Below are 20,373 nucleotides of genomic sequence, written 5' to 3' on the forward strand. Positions count from 1 at the left end.
CTTATGTTTGCCTGGAATTTCCTGGCAACAGTTTGTGCCTGTTGCCTCTCCCTGTTACTGAGAAAGGTCTAGCTCCTCTTTCTTTACTCCCTCCCATCAGGTTTTGTACATACAGATGATATATCCTCACGTTCTCTTCTCCACACTAAGCAGTCCATCTCCTATCCTTTAATCATCTTTGTCACCCTTTGCTGAACTCATTCAAGTATGTCAATGTTTCTCTTGTACTGGGGAGCCCAGAACAGTACACAGCATAGGTGTGGAGCGCCAAGGAAAGGGGTCACCTCCCTCAACTGGCCTGCAAAGCTCTGCTTACTGCAGCCCAGAAGACCATAGCTATTCTTTGTTGCCAGGGTGTTTGGTGACTCAGTGTTCCTTTGGTGTCCACCAGGACCCCAGGACCTTTTCTGCCAAGCTGCTTCCCAACTGGTTGGCCCTCCACCTGTCTTTCCTCTGCTGAACTTCATGAGACTCCTGTTGGCCCATTTCTCCAGCCTGCTGTGGTAGCACAACCATCTGCCACATCAACCACTCACCCCGTTTCATGCCACTTGCAAAACTCACTTCTCACTGGATGGTTCCTGGATGAAAGCTTATAGTTTTTCCCTTGAGCCTTTGAAAAGTTAGAGCTTGGTGTTCTTGCTGTGTCTGAGCTCCCTGTCACTGTTCCAGTTCTGCCTAGTTTGCTGCTCCATTTCTTCCCTGAATCCCTGCTCTGGGCCTGTTTCTACTTCCAGAGATGACCAGTGGCCCAAGAAGCAGCAAAAAGTCTGAACAAGGATCTAAACTCTTGGATTATTTCTTATTAATAATTTCTTATTATTTCAATGAACTTCAGCTATCCACTGTTATTTATAGTGTGCAGTTAGCCACAGCATATAACTGGTGCTTCTGGACAATGGGAACATCTTAATTTTGACTTTTTATAGTATTTTTGGACAGTTGTAATCTTAAGCTAGAATTCTAGTTTTGAACAAAAGATCTTTTTCTTCATAAGTAGTAAAGCTGTATGGATTTTAAAATATGCTTTCTCTAAGACCTTATAATTGGTATAAAATGTCAATATTAGCACTTATATTTTGAAAATAATTCCATCTCTGGCAAAATGTTCAACTAAACAAGCTCTAATTAGCACAATTATTTCCATATTGAAGTCATATGTCTAATTGTGTTGTCAGTCTTTGTATGCAAGCAACAGTCAACCATAGCAGTCAACCATAATGACTGTATTAATGTAATAGTCCCCCACAAAAAATAAAAATAAAATGCCCAAAATCTGAAGGCACATAGCTTTGGAGCATTTATGGCTTTATTCATATTAATTCTTTTCTTATTTAAAGTGACAATTAAATTATTTAAATAATTTAAAATGTGTTAGCAGATTCTATTACCAATTTATTTAGATTGTATCAAATTTATAACAACTGTCTGATAAATTTCAGTGCTTTTTTTTAAGTACCTCAGTACTCTTAGCTTAGTGCTTGAAGAATTTCTAGCATCTGCTCACTTCTCAAAGACATCTCAACAACCAAGAAATGCTTTATAAGTACTGACAAAATTAATTCTCATCCCTCAAATCTGTCTTTAATATTAGTAAGCTGTTGTTATTACAATGACATACAGCAGCTGAACTGTTATCAGCAAAATGGAGAGTTATCACCACAGCCTGACATCCTAATCATCATTGTCTCATTAACTTCCTAAAACTGACTTCAGCTCTGCTTCTTCCATATTTGCTTGCATCATTCCTCTCCTATTTTTTCAAATGGGAAACCTACATTGTACACTGCAGAGAAAGTGTTAGTATTTGTGGTTTGTGTTTGCATAGCATCTAAGACTCCAGACCATGCTAGGGTTCGTAGGCACTGTGGTAATAGGCAAAAAAAAAATGATGACTAAATGCAAGGTACAATGTCAAAAAACACCTTATGCACTGTAAGGATTTTAAATGATATGGGAAGCAGGAAGGCCTTCTGAGAAATTCCTGAGGCAGAAGGCCTGGGAAAGGACACAACTGTGGGAAGTGTTTTGACAGATCCTCCAGTGTTTTGACTATATATATAGTATATATATATATATATTCCTTTTTAACAATTAGAGGTATTAAATACCCATATATAGCACAGCAGAAAATCTACCACAGCTATTACATAATCAGGCTTAAACAAAATGGTTTCCTATAGAACAAACTAGGAACATAAACATAAAAGAACTCCTGAAGATGAAGAACTCCTAAAGACAAGTCAGAAGCCCACCTACATATCCAGTATTCTGTCTTTGCTCAGTAATCCTTCCCTCATGGGGCCCACTCCTCCTCCTCTATCCTTTACATTTTACATGCTTGAAGTTCTACAACTTCTTCGATAAACTATGTATAAATTACTGCTATTTTTATTATCACAAGTTTCATTCTTCTGAGCATTTTAAGGCAGTCAGCTCTATACTTCAGAGGCATGTGTGCAGTGAAATCATGAAATCATCAAACCACAATCAGAGGAGTATCATAACTGCTTCAAGGGATAACAGTACAATTCTGCATGTTATATAATTAAAAGTAACTAACAGTGAGAAAGGCAAGCATTACTTGAGAGTATAAGTCTAAACACAAAGGATGGCACTATGCCTGATTCAATCAAATTTTATTTTTAAATACCAAACAAATTCTCCTGCATTGCTTCCAAGAAATGATATACATTATCAGAAAGAAATTCTGACAGTGTTGCTTTGGCAAAGTAGGAATGGAAGTGCCTTTCATACTTGTCTGTAATTTATATACTTGAAAACCAGAATGGAATCTCTTTTACAGGGAATGGAAAAAGAAAAAAAAAAAAAAAAGAAAAAGAAAAAAAAAGAAAAAAAAGAAAAAAAAAACTGCTATTGTCCTCTACCTTGAGTTGTTTTTCAACTCATTTAATTGAACTTTAACTGAAAAAGTCATGTGGTCTTTACTTGTACTTTCAACAGTGTCTAAAAGTATCACTGTTAAAAATTATTTGGTCCATGTGGTTCTATTGATTTCTCATCATTTAAGACAAGTAGTACATGCTTTTGTTTATTCCACATGTTGGACTGGATTGAACAACCCTCTCAAACAATCTTGAGCCTCTAGGTTTTTTCACTGTATTTCTTTTCTTTAGCTTTCTGTAACTTGGCATTGATGACTTAAATACTCTAAGGGAATTCAAGTATTTCAAGTAGTTTGAGAGCCACTTCTTTGAAACAGAATTTGTGTAATAAATCCAGGCCAAGTAAGACATTTGTTTGATTTTAACAATGTTACTCACTAAGAACAGCTGGTCCTTCGCTTCACATTCATTCACCAGGGGATATAGCAGTTGCCTGCTTATCTGATCTCTTTCCACCATATTCCCCTGGATAAAGGAAATTATTAAATGACAATAAACCAAATCTGTTGTCTTATGTCCCTGTTCTCAGATGGCCTTATCCTACAAGGAACAAGCATTCTGGTGCAGATGAACACTGCCACGTGCAACTGCCAGTCAGAATATGAACAGAGGGCACTTACCACTTCTATTCCCAACTCAGCTCTATCCTATCTGGGACTCAATACTGCCATTTCTCATACTGGAATTTTCAAAATCAGATTAGATTAGAATGCATTTCAAAATTAATTTTCGAAGTATTTCAAAATTGTTGAAGTTCACACATGGTTCTTCGTACTGCATATTTTTTTAATTTCTCTTTCACAGATTGGTGGGCTTGGGAATTCTGAACAAGAGTCTTCTTGTTGGCATTTCACACGTCCTCCTTGCCAAAAAAATTAATGCAGTTTAGTTTTGTGTGAATCCCACTTAATTTCTTTTGGCTAGGGCAAATCCTTCTGGACTTTTACAAAACACAATTTCTCTGGAACTGCAAAAATATATGGAAAGAGGCACTCACGTGAGTATTTTTCTCACTGCTTCTAAATGGAGTCTTTATTTCTCTGTGTTATACAGACCACCCTATAGACCTTTTTTTTTTTTTTTTTTTTTTTTTTTGCTTTATATCACTTTATTTTTATTTTATATCAAGTAATTCCAGAACTCTCTAGGTTCTGGAATTTACATACGTTATATAATACAACTGAAAAAAAAAAAAGGGGGGGGGGGGCAAAAAATGGCGTACTTCACTTTTCCTCAGAGAACAGATCTCGACAGCATAACTACCCATCATTGCCTTCTCATCCCTCATTCACTTACTTGAAATCCAATGAGTCTTTTCAGACGCCTAACTTCTCACTTCATCCATTCTCTGTTAGATCATAGCAACTCTTACACTTGGACTTGTCAAGATGTACTTGACAACAAGAGCAGACTTGTGGAATATTAAAATGTGTAGACACAAATGTAAAAAACAAACAAAACAAACAAACAAAAAAAAACAAACAAAAAAAAAAACAAAAACAAAAAAAAAAAACAGAAGATGTGTAAAATTTAGAATAACTCATGCTCAAGCAAATGTATGTCTCTCATTGATACCAGTAATGCTGTTCCTTTTGACCTGAGCACTTACCCAGTGATCGGAGCCACAGAAATTGATTCCAATTAGGGGAAACAGTAATATTTATGTATTTCTTTGTTGTGTTTATTTAACAAGAAGTTAACCGCCCTGGAGACAACAGAAATTAAGCAGTAGGAACAATTTGCTCTCCAATACTAGCTCGTCTTCAGACAGGTCTCTGCCTTGAAGAATTGATCTTAGCTTCTCCTTTGGACTATGCTACAAGTGCAGCTTTAAATCTGGACTCCCAATTTAACTGCTCCCAGCCACCCACCACTTCTATTGGCAGTGCCTGTGACAGACAGAGCTAAACAGAATATGCATCCTCACCTTGGCAGCCTGGCTCATTAAAGTACACTGAAATCAGAGCTGTTTACAGTGCTCAACTACAATTTGTGGCAGCAACAGAGGAGATTTATGTTCCTGCTCAGCAGAATCTGAAGGTGGTGCCTTGCACAGAAGAGTGAGGCTGAGAAAAGCAAAGTTTCCAGCTGCACCCAGAGGATCTGTCTGCAACTACTGACTGCACTTCTTTGCTGCCTACTTGGATCCTTGGTGTTTTCCCCGCTACTCTTGTAACTTTCCTGACCCTGTGCTAGCTGGAAGGAAACCAGAACTATATGGCGTAGATGATAGTAGCAATACTTGTTTAGGACTCTTCACTCACCTAGTTTTGACCTTATTTCAGTTGTCAGCAAAGCAAGAGAGATTTGTGTTTCCTGGATGTGTGAAGATGAGAAGACAGCTTCGGTGATGTTATCAGATTGTGCAATGGTACAATACCCCCCATCACTTCTATCCATTGTCTCAAGAGTCCAGAAATGGTATAATCCTGAGAGTTGGGGGGGGGGGGGGGGGAAGAAAAAAAAAGTTTCAAAAAACAAATTATTTAAATGGAGTTTCTCCACATTACCAAAATCCAAACCACACTGTAACTTTTCTGCTTCATCTCAGTTTCTGTCTGATCACCTAAGAGGGCATTTCCCAGTGATTCTCCAAGGAATTACTGGTTTTGTAAAATCTCTTTATTAGGATATTGCTAACCAACCTGTGTAATAGGCAACTCCTTTTTCACTGTATCTAAACAGAAAATAAATAAAGAAAGAAATAAATATAAATACTAGGTGTTTCTTCCTTTGTCTTTCACAATACTTTAATTTAAATTCATTTTTTTTCCAGAGTGAGAAGCAGAAAAATAGACTGAATCTATTGAATCTTGGCTGCATCTACTTATGAAGTACTGGGATACAGTCTTCGGGAAAACTTAGGAATGGTGGTTGTAAAGGACTTCTGGAAGTCTATAGTCCCCTGTCCCACGCAAAGTAAGACCCCTGCCAACATCAGATCAAGCCCTGGGCTGCACTAGGAAGAACACTGCCAACTGGACAAGATAAGCAACCCTTCCTCTTTCCTTAGCACCTTTGAGACTCACCTGCAGTCCTGTCCTGGGCTCCCCACTAGAAGTGAGACATGGACATATTGGGTTGACTTCAGCCCTGGGCCATGAAGACAATTAAGGGACTGGAGCATCTGGCATATGCTCCAGGAGCATAGGGAGCTTAGGGAGCTGGGACTATTCAGACAGGAGAAAAGAAGGCTCTAGTGCACTTTTAACAATACATATAAGTATCTGAGGAGGGAGGGGATTGAAGATGATAGAGCCAGACTCTTCTCAGTTGTGCCCAAGCAAAGGACTAGAAGCAATGGGCACAAACTGAAATACAGGAAGTTCCATTTAAACATAAGAAAAGGCTTATTTACTCTGACAGTGATCAAATACTTGAGTAAGTTGCCCAGAAAGGTTGTGGAGCCTCAGTCTTTGGAGATATTCAAAAAACAACCAACAAGGCCCTGAGTGACATGCTCAGGTTAACACTGATTTGGGCTGGAGAGTGAAGGCAGTGGATGAGATGATCGCTGAGGTCCCCTCCAGCCGTAATGATTCAGTGGCTCTGTGAATCCAGCTATCACTCTGCATAGCAAGATTTTGAAAATTTCCACAATTCTACAATCCTTCTGGATTTTCACTATTCCTATGGTGAAGAATTTTTTCCTAATATTAATATTAACATCAATATTCAAGCTGCAATGTATGGTCCCGGACAGTTGTTATACTCCCTGGTGCTACCAACAAGAGTTGGGTTTCATCACCCTTACTCTCCTCCTCCTAAGTGTTTGAGGGCTCTTACTACACCTCCCCTTACCCCACCCCTCACTTGACTAAACACGTCAAGTTCCCCCGGGGTCTCTCCTCAAAGACCATGTGCCGTCAGTTCCTCACCACCTTAGTAACCCTCCCCAGTGCCATCCTGGAAACCCAGCCATTGTTTCAACGATTTAACCACTTGCACTTGGTTAAATTACAGGGAAAGGTTTTCACCCTTCTACACCATTTCCCCCTATGCGGCATCATTTCTGAGTCACCCAAGGGCACACTAGAGTCATCGTGCTGACAGTAATAGTTATACTTAGCTTAGTCAACAAGTTCAGAGCAAGACTTTTTCGTTAGTATGATTATACATAGGCCTGTGTGTTACTGGAAGCCGACACCACTTTTCCAACCATTTGGCAAGTTGTTCTGAGAGCTTCTAGTCTAAAGAGCAGTTGCATATGCAGAGGATTTGCCCTGACCACAGATTTCTCCCTGTATAAACCGTGTATAAACATAAAATGTCCTCCATATTAACCACTGCTAGACAATCATGCCAATGATGCAGTCATTGTTTTTCCTTCAGGAAATGCAATCTGCCATTCGCTCATGTCAACATCATCCACAGACCCTGTTCATAATGAAGAAAAATAAAACTAAACACTAAACACAGAGTGGCTAGTACAGAGCCACCAGAGTGTTTTTCACCTCCAGAAATACGCTCTCACACTTTAGCAACCACAGAAACGTCACTGTTTCTCACCCAGCTCATGCAAGTTAAGGAATACTGACGCTCCTTCTACATGTTTGGAGCTAGCCAAACCTGTACAGGTCTAATTGCCTTTCTGTCAGTAAAATCTCCCCTGTTCTGCATGTGCCAAGAAATAATAAATCATTTTGAATCAACTCCCAGTTCCCATAGGGTTTTCAACCTCACAACTCTTACACAACTCTTGCATACTATCTGCCCAAAGCTGTCAGCATGCAGAGGTATCGTTTGGATGTAACAGTCTGCCGTGCCGTTTGCTTTCTAGTAACCCCTCTAATACAGGTGGTACTTTGCATACCTGAAAGTAATGCCTTAGAGTAGGCATGAAAGCAAAGTTTTCCCTGGCATTTAATCTACTTCCACTTTGTCAGCACCCACATGAAATGAGTTTTCCATTTTTACTCACACACAGGCACCTTACCGAGCTCAGGATGCAGAGACTACAGTGGTTGCCTGGCCAGAGATACTGGGAGTGTCTGGGCAGAGCAGCTTACTAGGCACTTAGTTAATGGCATCGTTCATTTTGGCTGGCTTTTTGTCCCATCTTCTGAGACTGTTTATTCAGGAGCTTACCTTTTGCGCGTTTTATGAAAACACTTAGGATATCCAGATGCTAAAATATCTCTTGAGCTACCTTTTGGTTTATAAGTGTAATCCCCATAAAACTTACACCACTGACTTCTCACGAGAAGCCAGAGTCACTTGTTGAGTTCGCTGGGAACAAGACGAAGCTTTCAGCCCCCCAGCCCGTTTCTCCTGCACTCAGCTGCTGCCCGCGCCCGCCCCCGTGCTCCCACCGCTAGATGTCACCCTGCTGATGCTGTTCACTATGTTATGCTGGGAGCTAAAACTACCCAAAAACCGGCCGTGAAAAAAAAAAAAAAAAAAAAAAAAAAAAGGAGCCGAGAAGAAAATCAAACGGCGCTTTTAGAAAGTGAGAGCACACGAAAGCGAGCGATCGCGGAAAAAAAAAAAAAAAAAAAAAAAAAAAAAAAGTTTTGGGAAGCACGTGGAAAATAACCATCATACAAAGCACAAATACTCCACTGAAAGCAACTACAAAGACAAATCAAAAGTTAAGGTTTTGCTTTAACACAGGAGAGGCGATTATTCTGTCTCCTCTTTCCTGCCAGATGCAGCGTGCAGCTGAAGACTGTGTCCATTTAACACAGGAGCAGGAGAAACAAAAATACATTCCCGAGATAAAACAAGGAGTTGGAATTTGGCATCGCTGCTGCGAAGCCATCCTGAGCAAGAGGCAATGAGCTCTGCCTGAAGAAATGAAAACATTTCTGGGGCAGACTGGCCACGTTTTCTGCGACGTCAGAAAGCCACCAAGTGTTGAAATATCCTCGAGCACGGAGCTTTCGCGAGGCAATGAGCCCACGCTGCCCTGTGACAAAACCGCCTTGTCAGAGCCGGCAGCACAGGAAAAAAAAAGGTACGAGACGGTGGTACCTGAAGAATAAATGTATTTATTTTCTTTTTAAAGTGAGGCTTGCTCGCGTTAGCAGCAGGGTTCAATACAGCCCTTTGTCTGGCTGGGGAAGCAGCAGGGCAGGGAGAAGGGATGAGGAGAAGGTTCCCGCTCAGGGGTGTGAGGGGCGGCGAGCGGTGCCTTTGCTCCCTTCCCTCTCTCTCCTTCCTCCTCCCGGGCGGGGAGGGCGCAGGTGAAGGCGCCCTTTGTCCAGGCGAGGCCCCAGCGGGCTCCGCGGGCCGGGCCGGGCCAGGCGGGCAGCCCTGAGGCGAGCTCCGACCCTGAGGCGAGCCCTGGCGCTCAGGTGCCCGCCGGGCCGGGGGGAGCGCGATGGACGCGGAAGGCGGGGCCGGGCGGGGAGGGGAGGGGAGATGGAGCCGGCGGCCGGGCCCCCCCTTCCCCCGCCGCTCCCCTCAGCTCCTGCCGGCCGCTGCGGGGCTGACCCGAGGCCGCCCGCCCCGGCGCGGCCGCGCAGGGCTCTCCCCGTCCTAACCCAGCCGAGCCGAGCCGAGCCGGGGCTCCCGGGGAAGCCCCGCGCCGCCGCCCGGGCACAAGAAGGCGCCGCTGCCGGCGGGCTGAGGTGGGTGAGCCCCGGGGCGGCGGGCGGGCTGTGGCCGGGGTCTGGCGCCCTGCTCCGCTCCGCTTCGCCCCGGGACGGGACGGGACGGGACGGGACGGGACGGGACGAGCTCACCTGGGCCGGCCCCGGCAGCGCTGATGGCGGGGCCCCGAGCCGGGCTCGTCTGCCCCCCGCGCGGCTTGGCCGAGGAGGGCACGGAGCGGGGCTCGCCGGCCCCGGTCCCCGCAGGGGTCTCCGCAGAGCTCGGGCGGGCTCCCGACGAGCCGGGACAGCAGGGTGAGGGGTGGGCGGCCAGCTCGGCTCTCTCGGGTGCCTCCACAGCACCTTAAAATTGAGGCGATTGCCCCAAACGCTCTCACCCGGTCGTTCTTCGATGGTGCCAGAGGAGTGGGGATGCTGCCACCGTCCCGCGCCTGCTCCATCACCCCAGTGTTGTGATCTTAGCCTGTTTATTTTAGCCATTTTTTCTTTATTCAGTGAGCCAGCTCTGAAAACCCTTACTCAGGCAAGCCTCCCATTGACTTCGGAAGACGTTTTGGCAGAGTCAGGTCTGCCCGGTTTGGATCTCTGTCGGCTCAGCGCTGTAATGAGCCTGTTTGCTTCTCCCAAACTGCACTACACCCAGCGCTGGAAACTTGGCCTTCCGCAGCTGGAGATCCTCCATCCTCACTCGCAGCCAGCTGCGCTGCTGCCTTCTGGAGAGGGAGGCATGGGCGCGGAGGATGGATGGACGTGCCTGGGTTCTGTCTCTCACGGGACTTTCTTCAGACATATTGCAGACAGAGGCACGCTGTAAAGGACTCTGTTATGATAATTCGCAAGGCACTGTATAACAGAATTACAAGTGCCTTGTATGTAGGCTATTACTGCGCTTTGTTATCAGCTGTATCAAAGAAGTAACTTTTATCTCAGATATCAGAGTTATCTGGTTTGGCACCTACTCTTCCTTGCATGCAGTCGCAGGGCTGTAACCCATATTTCACTGTTAGAGTATATGCATTCATTCACACACAATTTCTTTTATTTATTTATTTTTTTTCCTGTCACATAAAGCATTAGGAGTGTATTAAACATTGTTTCCCCAAATCAGCTTTTAGGATCAGTAAGTGACATCCCAGCTCATGATTTTTTTCACGTCACTATACTATTTACTACAAAGTCATCAACCCAAGCCTCTAATTAGAAGCTATTACTGGACTCTTCATTTCTAAATTAAGACTGATATTAACATAAGGGTCAGGTGAGTTAAGCATTTCCACGCAGAGCTCCTCAATCAAAAATATGCTTTCGGACCTCCAAGATAGTGTGGCAGCCAGAGGAGGACAGTTCAGAAGAGGCAGGGATCACTGTGTAAGCTCCTGTAGGCTGGTGATGTTAACAGATGAAAGCTCAATTGAGGTAGGTAAAGAAAAAAATAAAATAGGAGCAAATATATGTGAGCCATCATCTGTTTTAATAATTTTAAAAAGTTGATCTCATCATCCAAAAAAAGTAAAAAGTCAGTCTAAGACTTCTTCACATCCTTTTTTTTTTTTTTTATTTCCACATGCACACTTCAAATTTTAAAAATCAGAGGGTAGGCCTCAAAAACTGTGTGATTGCCCTTGATATTCTGAGTTCTTTTAAAAATAGGTCTGGAAATCACTCTGTTCCTTTTTTTCCATGTAAGTACATTAGACCAAGGTCTGTTTGTAAACTATTCTTTGTCATTGTAGCAGCTAGAGATACAATATATCAAAACATAGAATTTGTAACTAATTCTGGGAGTGGCAGAGCTGAAGTTTTATGAGGATAGCATGAAACACCAGGTCTAGCCCTAGCGAAAAAAAAAAAATTGCCTTCAGCAGTAGGATATAAAAGCAGCTAATGGCATAGGAAAGGGTTAATAGCCTGACCTTCAGAGGGAAGCTCTTATTGACCCTACTCTGCAACACTTGGCCAAAAGGTTATGCCCAAAGGGAGAGCTTGTTAGCAGGAGGGGAAAAAAGTCAAAAGAGAAATACTTAGGAAAATACTTGGGCTTCAGGAGGCTGGTGGCTTGGCAAAAAGCAAATGTTTGTACCAGATAGCACAAGACAGTGTGGATTCATCCACTGAAGCACAACAAAAATAGGTACAACTGATACAATTTCACAAAAGTTTTACAGATATAAAAGAATCTCTATTTAGCAAAGTAGTTTCATGTCTAGTAATCCAGCTGCTCGGTAGGTTCCTGGAGGAGCTAACTAGTCACAGCCGTACAGGTGGTCACAGAGCTACGCTGCGGCAGGGCAGCCTGACCTTCCAGTGCCTTGGCGCTAGCACATCGCTTCGAGCAGTGTGTAACTGTACTGTGCCTATCAGAAGTCCACCTTGAAGGGTAACCCCCTGCAGTTATTTTACAGCCCTCTCAAGACTTCAGGGTTAGGATCCTGAGAAAGAAATATCCCTTCTCTTCATCTTTGTTTTCTGGCCTCTGATTTCTTCTAGTCCTTAACAGCTAAGAACCATTTTTGCTTCCTCTTGTATTGATAAATATAGACAGAGTACCTTGGAATAGAATGAGCAAAGCTCCAACTGGAGTTTCCTGACAATCTTGAGGGGAGAATACACCTCTAAAGCCACAGGATGACTGTCAGGTAGACCAAGCCTGAAAATCTGAATCGTAAAACCTAAAAAGTATTAGGAACTGCAGATTTGCATGGGTTTCTTATATCAGTAAGTCCAGTCTCTTGCTAGGATAGACACAGGATAGACACATTAAAGCTTTTTGTAAACCTAACAAAAATCCATCTTCATAACATTTTAACTGTTATTCCTATTCAAAAACTGTTTCAAACTCTGTTGTTCTATTTTTAAAACTTTCAGCCTGATTTAAGTCCTTCATTCCAGTAGCAACATGGGCATTTAGCTTAAATATTGCTTTTCATAGGTGATTTTGTTCTGTTGATTTATCTGCTCTCTTAGTCTCCACTTCACTTTAAATAACTATAAAAAAAAAAAAAAAAAAAGAGCTCTTCTGTTCTCAGAGGACAGACTTTCTTTTCCCTAGATTATCACAGCTTCTCTGGCAAACGGGTGGAGGAGGGGGAAGAAAACATTTTGAGGGAAAATAGGCCTCAAAGTTCCAGTAGGGCATTTCAAAACCTGTTTTACATCCTGTGTTTGTTTTGCAGGGAGTTTCTGCAATGGAGAAGAGGGAAGGCGATAGTCATACCATTGATCAGAATGCAGGTCAGAGCATCGTGCCGAGGAGAAATAGAGGAAACCTTAGCAACTTGGTAATGTTTCTGTAAAAGAGCAGCTCATACGTCACACAGAATATTGCAGACTTTATTTGATTTTGTCCAAACGTACTGTGTTTCCATAACACTGGCATATCATCAATGCTTCTGAAGTCTTCTCTCAATATTGACATGGAGAGATAAAAAGATAAGGAGCAACTCATTCAATTTAATCGCATTCCATGCTAAAAAAAAAAAAATACACAAGATTTGTTAAGAAAAAAACACATAGTAATAGTTATATGATGTTAATTGTTAGTTGCATTCTACCAGCTGAACAAAACTCTATAGAAATAATTTGTGATTTTTGAACAGGAATGTAAAGCTTATCCTGGGTAGAGTCTTTATTGTTGCCACTTTGCATTTAGTAAGTTTTGCACACCACACAAAAAAGGCCGGGAGAAATCCATTTCATCAGTATTTGCCTCTGCAACACCTGATGCACAGAAGTTCAAGCCACAACTTGCTGTTCAGTTGTGACCTCAGTCTGTGGAATACTGCATTAGGCTTTACAAACTGTCTCAAACAGGAATCTTTAGGTGAAACTGGGTTCAGAGGTGAATTTCAGTTTATGTAATTTATACTCATACCTGATTCTGCAATGCATAAAAACTACACTCTACTTCTCCTCACAGACTAGAGAACAGAAGTTACCTAGGCTATACCTTCACTGGTACATTGCAAAGATACATTTTTATTAATACATCAGCATGTATTAGCTATTCAACTATAAAATCACAATAAAGAGCATGCCCTTGAATTTTACTGTGAGGCACTGCAAGCAAGTCAGTCAGACATGTGGAAACAGGCTAGCTTTGTCTCCATTTAGGATTTTATGGCAAGATAGCAGTGTATGTTTGTTATTTCTCTGTTAAAAGAAAGCAAAGCACGCAAAACACCTGTGTATTACTGAAGCTAAATACAAGGCTTACACCTGCTTATGCTTGCATTATTTACAAGTATTTACAAGAATTGACCCCTTAACCAGCTTCAATATAATATTTGATTCTGAAGAATAAAGACAGATCATATTGCTGAAATAAGCAGATCTCCTGTATCCTAGCAGATTTGATCATCTTGAAGGTATTTTCCAACCCTGATGATTGTATGGTTCTGTGACTGCCAACTTACAGCTTTCTACTAGTACTTGTCTTCCTCAAGCCTCACAGTGCCATGTCACTTTCTGGAGACCTGGACACATGCAAGTTTAGCCATTCTAAAGCTGAGCCGTTGCTGCATTAGTTCAGATTTAATTTGCATTTCACTGGATTATTAAAGGGGTGGCACGTTAATTTCTGAATGTTTCAAATTCTTAGCTCCCCACCCCTAGACAGCTGTCTGCTGCATCAACTGCAATTTCCTGCTGTTGGTGCACATATTTTCATTTTGTACTTATGTTGATCATATACCTTGTCCCCAAACTGTAAGTTTGGGACAATCTTTTAATACATTATCTCAATGTAAAACAGTTTATAACATTATACTAAAATTTTGTCCTAGCTTAGCTTCTTCTTAAGTCTGTGATAATTCTGCCAAGGTCTTCTGTGAGACTAGAATCAAACCATGACTATTTGGCAGTAAAAATTCAGCTTTTTAAACTGAAGTGCCTCAATTTCACAAGTTTTTATAAAAGTTAAGAGGATGCTATTACATTTAGGGAGGATGGGAATAAAAGCATTGGAATTTGAGATGGAGTTGACAGATGCACAGCTGGTCTAATATGCTGGATCCCAAATATTTCTATTTACATCCTTATTCCCCCAGTTAAGTGTCATGAAAATAGCAGTGACTGAATGAAATACTGTAGTGTCATGTCTCTGGATTCTGTTGTTGTGCATATTATTTGGGTTACATTATTAAGTCTCTAGCTGAAATTGGAAATCTTGAAATCTGGAGTGCCTACCATAAAAAGTTGTAATGATGCTTTGCAAAATGTAATCTTCCCTTGTGGTGTAGTTAACTTCCTGGAATGAAAATCTATTTTGAAATCACCATGGATGATGAATGAAGAATGAGAAATCTACAGTAAAATTGCCTTGCTCAACTACTAACTATGCTGTTTGAAATATTGTATTTTCAATCTACCTTGTCTTTAATAGTATGCATGTGTTTTGTTTTTTTGTTTTGTTTTGTTTGTATATGGTTTCAGTGCTGCACAATATAAAAGCCATGATGGCAAATAGTGTGAATACTGGGGTTTGATCTCACTTTACATTTCCTTTCTGTCTTTTCCAGAATGTGGATATGCAAGTTACCAATCCACCAGAAGTAGCTGCACTTTTTAATTTACATCAAGCACACCATTTTGGTGAGTTTGAACACTCTTCAGAACAGCACTGCAAGCAGGAGCTGTTCCCCAAGTGGCACTTACCAATGAAGATAGCATCTGCAATCTCATTATTAACATTTATTTACACTTCTCTAAGAGATGTCATATATCCTTTTGTAACAAGAAATGAAAATGTTTTCTATAAAATTCCAATCCTTGTCATAAACAAAGTTTTACCAGTGGTTTCAATTACACTTTTAGCACTGGTATATTTACCAGGAATACTAGCGGCTGGTTTCCAGCTGTACTTTGGCACCAAGTACAAAAGGTTTCCCCAGTGGCTGGATAGATGGATGTTGTCAAGAAAACAATTTGGACTTCTCAGTTTCTTCTTCGCTACAATGCACGCCTGCTATAGCCTGTGCTATCCAATGAGAAGATCATACAGATACAAGCTGCTCAACTGGGCATTCCAGCAGGTATGATGGGCTCACAAATACCAACATTTCAGTGTTGAGAGAATCCTTGTGTTGTACATCCAGACAAATCTGGTTAGGGAGGAAGGTGTTTTTATTGCCTTTGCTTTTGAAACAGCTCCTCACTGCTAAGCGATAGAGCAGGGCCTACTTGTTAAAGCGTTTTATAGGGAGTCAAGAGTCAACACAGCTGTGCCAGTGTGTATTCAGTAAGCCACTTTCTTCATCTGGGAATTCTTAGCTCTGTGTAAAATACCCATAATTATAATTGCTTCACAGGTACGTTTAAGTCTTTGGAACACTTAGTTTAATGTGGATTGATTTATTTGCATCAGTGGAATCTAACTGTCTCCAGAAACTGCTGCACACATCTTTTTAAGACATCATCTGTGTAAAGCGAATTGCCAGCAATGAAGGAGAACTGAACTAAATTACAATAATTTATATATGCCACAGACTAAACTTGTGAACACTGATGGCTACACAGTTTGGCTGGTGCACACTAACTTGTTAAAACAATTCGGTTTATTTCAGTTTATATTGCTCATGCTTCCAAATCATGAGCAATAATTGGTTTGCAAAGCTGTCTAAGGTCTTCTGTGACTAGAGAGTTTCTAGCACATGTGTATCACCTTGGGTAGTATTCCAGCATAAGGAATATTCCAATATAAGGTGTAGAGTGCAAAGGTACAATTTTAATATCCTTAAAGTCTAATATAAGGTTTTATTGCAAGCAGAGTAGGGTGTTACTGGCTTCTTAAGAATTCTGTCATCAGTCAAACTACCTGATGAAAACTTTGAAGATCAGCCTTACTGGTAATCTGACTTAAGTGGTTTACCAGAAATTTCTGTGAGATTCCAGTTCTTAAGTGAAGGTGAAGAAATTATCATATCTGGAGCATATTACACTATGGTGATCCCTAACAGCATCAAGGAACTATTGCAAGTAGTCATAAACAGGACAAGCTTTGACATCAGTTTTTTTATTTTCATCCATATCAACCATTGTATTCAGTGCAGCTGAATGCACCGAGTCATTAAAAAAAAAAAAAAAAAAAAAAAAAAAGGCTATTCTGGCAGGATAACATGGCTAAGAATGCCTGCTAATCTGGATCCCTAAAATAGTGCTGTAAATATATTTCCTTGTGTTATAATCTCCTACATACAGTATTTTGCCATGAATGGAGGATTGTTTTTTTGTCTGTTTGTATTTGTCAGAGTAAGGTTTCTCCTGCTGTGAGGGCAGGCTAATAGGTCTCAGAACTAGTCGGTTCTGGGCCAAGACACTGATGCAATCTGTAAATTCTTCTCACGTAAAGCCTACCTTAGCTCTACAGATACTAGTAGAGACTTTTTCATCACAATTAAACAGCAGTTACACTTAGAGACATTCAAACAAACAAAAATACTATGTTTCTTATCTTATTTCTCAATTATTATTGTGAAAATAACTGTTTCACGTAAATGGCTGTGTGCCAGAAAGCCAGCTGTAGCCTGGGCTGCATGAAAAGAAGGATGACCAGCAGGGCAAGGGAGGTACTTCTCCCTCTCTGCTCCCTTGAGACCCACCTGGAGTACTGCATCCAGTTTTGGGGTCCCCAGTACAAGAATGATGTGGACTTCTTAGAGCAGAAAATAATCAGAGGGCTGGAGCCCTTCTCCTGTACAGAAAGGTTGAGAAAGTTGGAGTTTTTCAGCCTGGAGAAGAGAAGGCTCCAGGCAGACTTTATTGTGGCCTTTCCATATATAAAGGGAGCTTACAAGAAAGATGGAGGAAGACTTTTTTACCAGAGTCTCTACTGACAGAACAAGGGCAATGGTTTTAAACTGAAAGGAGGTAGATTTTGATTGAATATAAGGAAGACTTTTTTTTTTTACAGTGGGGTTGGTGAAACACTAGAACAAGTTGTCCATAGAAGTCGTGGATGCCTCTTCATTGGAAGTGTTCAAGGCCAGGTTGAATGGGGCTTTCAGCAACCTGATCTAGTGAAAGACATCACTACCCATGGCTGGGGATTTGGACTAGATGGTCTTTAAAGGTCCCTTCCAACCCTATGATTCTTCTGGCAGGTCAAACAAAAAAAAGAAAATGCTTGGATTGAACACGATGTTTGGAGAATGGAGATTTATGTGTCCCTAGGAATTCTGGGACTTGCTTTGCTGGCTTTATTGGCAATAACCTCAATCCCATCTGTCAATCATTCTTTGACCTGGAGAGAGTTCCACTACATTCAGGTACACATAAACATCATCACTGCATGTCATTATTCATTTTTAGGACTGTATGTTATCAGCTAACATCATTCCTAGTTAAAAATACTAAATATAGAGTCATTAATGAAACCAATGTAAAAGTTTATTCAGCACCCTTTGTTAACTGTTCTGCAAAAAATATTCATTTCATTTGTTATTTTGGGAGAAGAAAAGGTTGTCATGTTCAGGGAATAAAGTGGAAAGAAAGATAGCTCCAAAATGACCAGCAGCAGTTGTTCCTTCAGAAACTATTCTGAGGTCTAAGACCTCTGGCTCTGAAAGCATTTCAGTTACCTTCTGGGCTTTTTATGTTCCAGGAAAGCCTTGTGTCCTGCTGAACTGGGAGTAGGTGGTACTGAACCAGATGAGAGTGTTGGCATACAACATGGATTTCCATTACAAAATGATCATTGCCTGTTGCTCCCTTGGAGCCATTTTGGCTATTCTGTACTGCCTGAGCAATACCAAGTGGCTGGCAGGTCCAGAAGCCTCCTGCCTTCTGGAATGCAGAGGTTTTCCATATGCAGTGTCACTAGCCTCACAGCCCACTCCAAAAAGCTGTATTCTGAGAAGGGGATGTCTTAGAACAGACACATAATCAAATCCAGCCAGTCATGAGTTCTGCTATAAATGTGCTTGTTTGTTCACCTAGTACCTGTTTTGCTCTTAGCGTCCTGTATCATGCACAGTAATAATCAGGGGTGGTTCTGCTGGCATCAGTATGATCACACTGTGTTAAGCAAGTGTTGAGCTGGGTCTCTGAACACCAAAATCTGAAAATTCAATGACCTACTGAGCACCTGTCATTTGAGAACTTGTTATGAATTTGAAAAGTAGGTATGAAACATGTATTTCTTGACAATTAGTGATTTGGGAATCTGTTCATTCTATGAAGTACATCAGTTGTAAGAAAAGTTTGTCAGCTCTACAGAGACTGTATGAACAGGTGTAGGAGGGAGTCTGCTAGTGCTTTTGCTCATAATTACTTTCATATTAAGCTATCATGGTGGAGAAATCCAGAAGAGTAATGCTAACATATTGGATTAGTTTTATAAAAAAATAGCTTTTATACTAATTATATCCTGTAGATTTACCACTTAGAAAGGCACTTTACACTGATGAGTAATTCCATTTTTGTAATAAAAGCAATATTTTTATGTACACAGGAAACAAAATTTGTAGTAACTCTTGCATAACTTTTCATTTTCTCCTTAATCTCAAATCCTAAACCAGATTTATCATAGTACTAGATTTACTAGAGTTACTGACTTTAACTGACCTTAAAAATTCCCTTTGCAAACAGTTGATTAAACCATTTATAAGTCTGCTTTTGAACTCATAATAATTTATCACAGAAGATATGGTAATTTAGGATACAGGTGACATCTACAAACTGAGATATTGAGAACTGACACAGTTTGGGGAATCTGTGATCTGTTAGTCCACTATCGTATCAATAGGAGAAAAATGTGCCTTATCTTTTCTGGTGACATAGAAAGGTAGAGCTGGATTCTTGAATTACAAGTTTTTAATTTTAATTCAAAGCTAATGTTTTCTTTTCTTTCACTTACATGCGTTGTTTGAGGCCTTTTCTTATTTCCATTTTTCCTTAAAAGAGTAATCTTTTTACCAAGGTTTAAAAAATAAATAACTTACTGTTATCTTTCTCTTTTCAGAGCAAGATGGGATATGTAGCTCTGCTGCTATGCACAGTTCACGCACTGGTGTTTGCTTGGAATAAGTGGGTTGATGTTAACCAATTTATCTGGTACACACCTCCTTCATTTATGGTAGCAGTTTTTCTTCCTATTGTAGTCCTGCTCTGTAAATGCATACTGCTCCTCCCATGTTTCAGGAAGAGGATAAAAAAGATCAGATGTGGTTGGGAAGCCAACACACAAACCAATCAAACCAGCATGACTTCCAGGCTGTAGATCACATATGGACATTTCCTGTCTGCTGTATGTAAATATGCTCAAGTCCACAAAATGTTCACTTGTGAGTTCTGTTTTCATGTTTTTCTTAGATGTTACTTGTTTACTTTTCATTTCAGCTGCAAAGGTATGGGATGCTTGATGCAACTGGGACCTTTGCTGAGACAGAAATTGAAAACATTCATTTTACACTTTAATCTATTTGGTGTTCTGATATTTGATCGTTTCTTTCTTCTGACTCATTGCTCTTAAAACACCAGTACTTCATCACCTCAATCGTAATTCTTTCTTTGGCAAAAGCAATCATAAATCATCGGTCCAGATGACCACAGAAAGTAAATAAATCATTACACCACAGAATCCAGGAATGCTTTCTGCATCCCACAGACATGTTTGTTCCCTGGTTAAATCTCAGTGTTATGAAGGGAGAACAACTTGAATATTTATTATCCTGTCCCCCCTTATCCCCTGCATCCTACATTTCACTCTGCGGAATGGGGACCTTAGCACAGAAGTCACACAAAAAGTGTGTTGCGTTCCCACCACATATTGAATTCAGACAATCAAGCAAGCAGAATTCCAGGGAACTTTGCAAGGCAAATCTCTCCTGAGGCTTAGGCACAGTCTAAAATAAGAGATTTTAGACTCAGATCTACATTTTATACAGGACTAGGTGTGTCTGTTTATTTAGAACCATAAA

The 20,373-nt window shown here is 40.9% G+C and overlaps 1 protein-coding gene across 1 annotated transcript; it reads left to right on the top strand.

Moving 5' to 3' along the window:
• The first annotated feature begins 12,645 nt into the window (after positions 1 to 12,645).
• STEAP1 (STEAP family member 1) lies at positions 12,646 to 19,673 on the top strand. The gene is made up of 4 exons (XM_032182665.1): positions 12,646 to 12,738; positions 14,977 to 15,489; positions 17,557 to 17,721; positions 19,416 to 19,673. Exons 1-4 carry the CDS (start codon positions 12,646 to 12,648, stop codon positions 19,671 to 19,673), a joined length of 1,029 nt encoding a protein of 342 aa, XP_032038556.1.
• Positions 19,674 to 20,373: the final 700 nt, after the last annotated feature.

The sequence above is a fragment of the Aythya fuligula genome, chromosome 2 (assembly GCF_009819795.1).
Source record: "Aythya fuligula isolate bAytFul2 chromosome 2, bAytFul2.pri, whole genome shotgun sequence".
NCBI classification, from domain to species: Eukaryota; Metazoa; Chordata; class Aves; order Anseriformes; family Anatidae; genus Aythya; species Aythya fuligula.

What these genes read in the sequence shown, in the direction of transcription:
- STEAP1 (XM_032182665.1), top strand. Translation starts at nt 12,646, where the DNA reads ATGGAGAAGAGGGAAGGCGATAGTCATACCATTGATCAGAATGCAGGT. An exon ending in GAGGAAACCTTAGCAACTTG is followed by an intron (nt 12,739 to 14,976) that starts GTAATGTTTCTG and finishes TGTCTTTTCCAG; the next exon opens with AATGTGGATATGCAAGTTAC. An exon ending in TCAACTGGGCATTCCAGCAG is followed by an intron (nt 15,490 to 17,556) that starts GTATGATGGGCT and finishes TTCTTCTGGCAG; the next exon opens with GTCAAACAAAAAAAAGAAAA.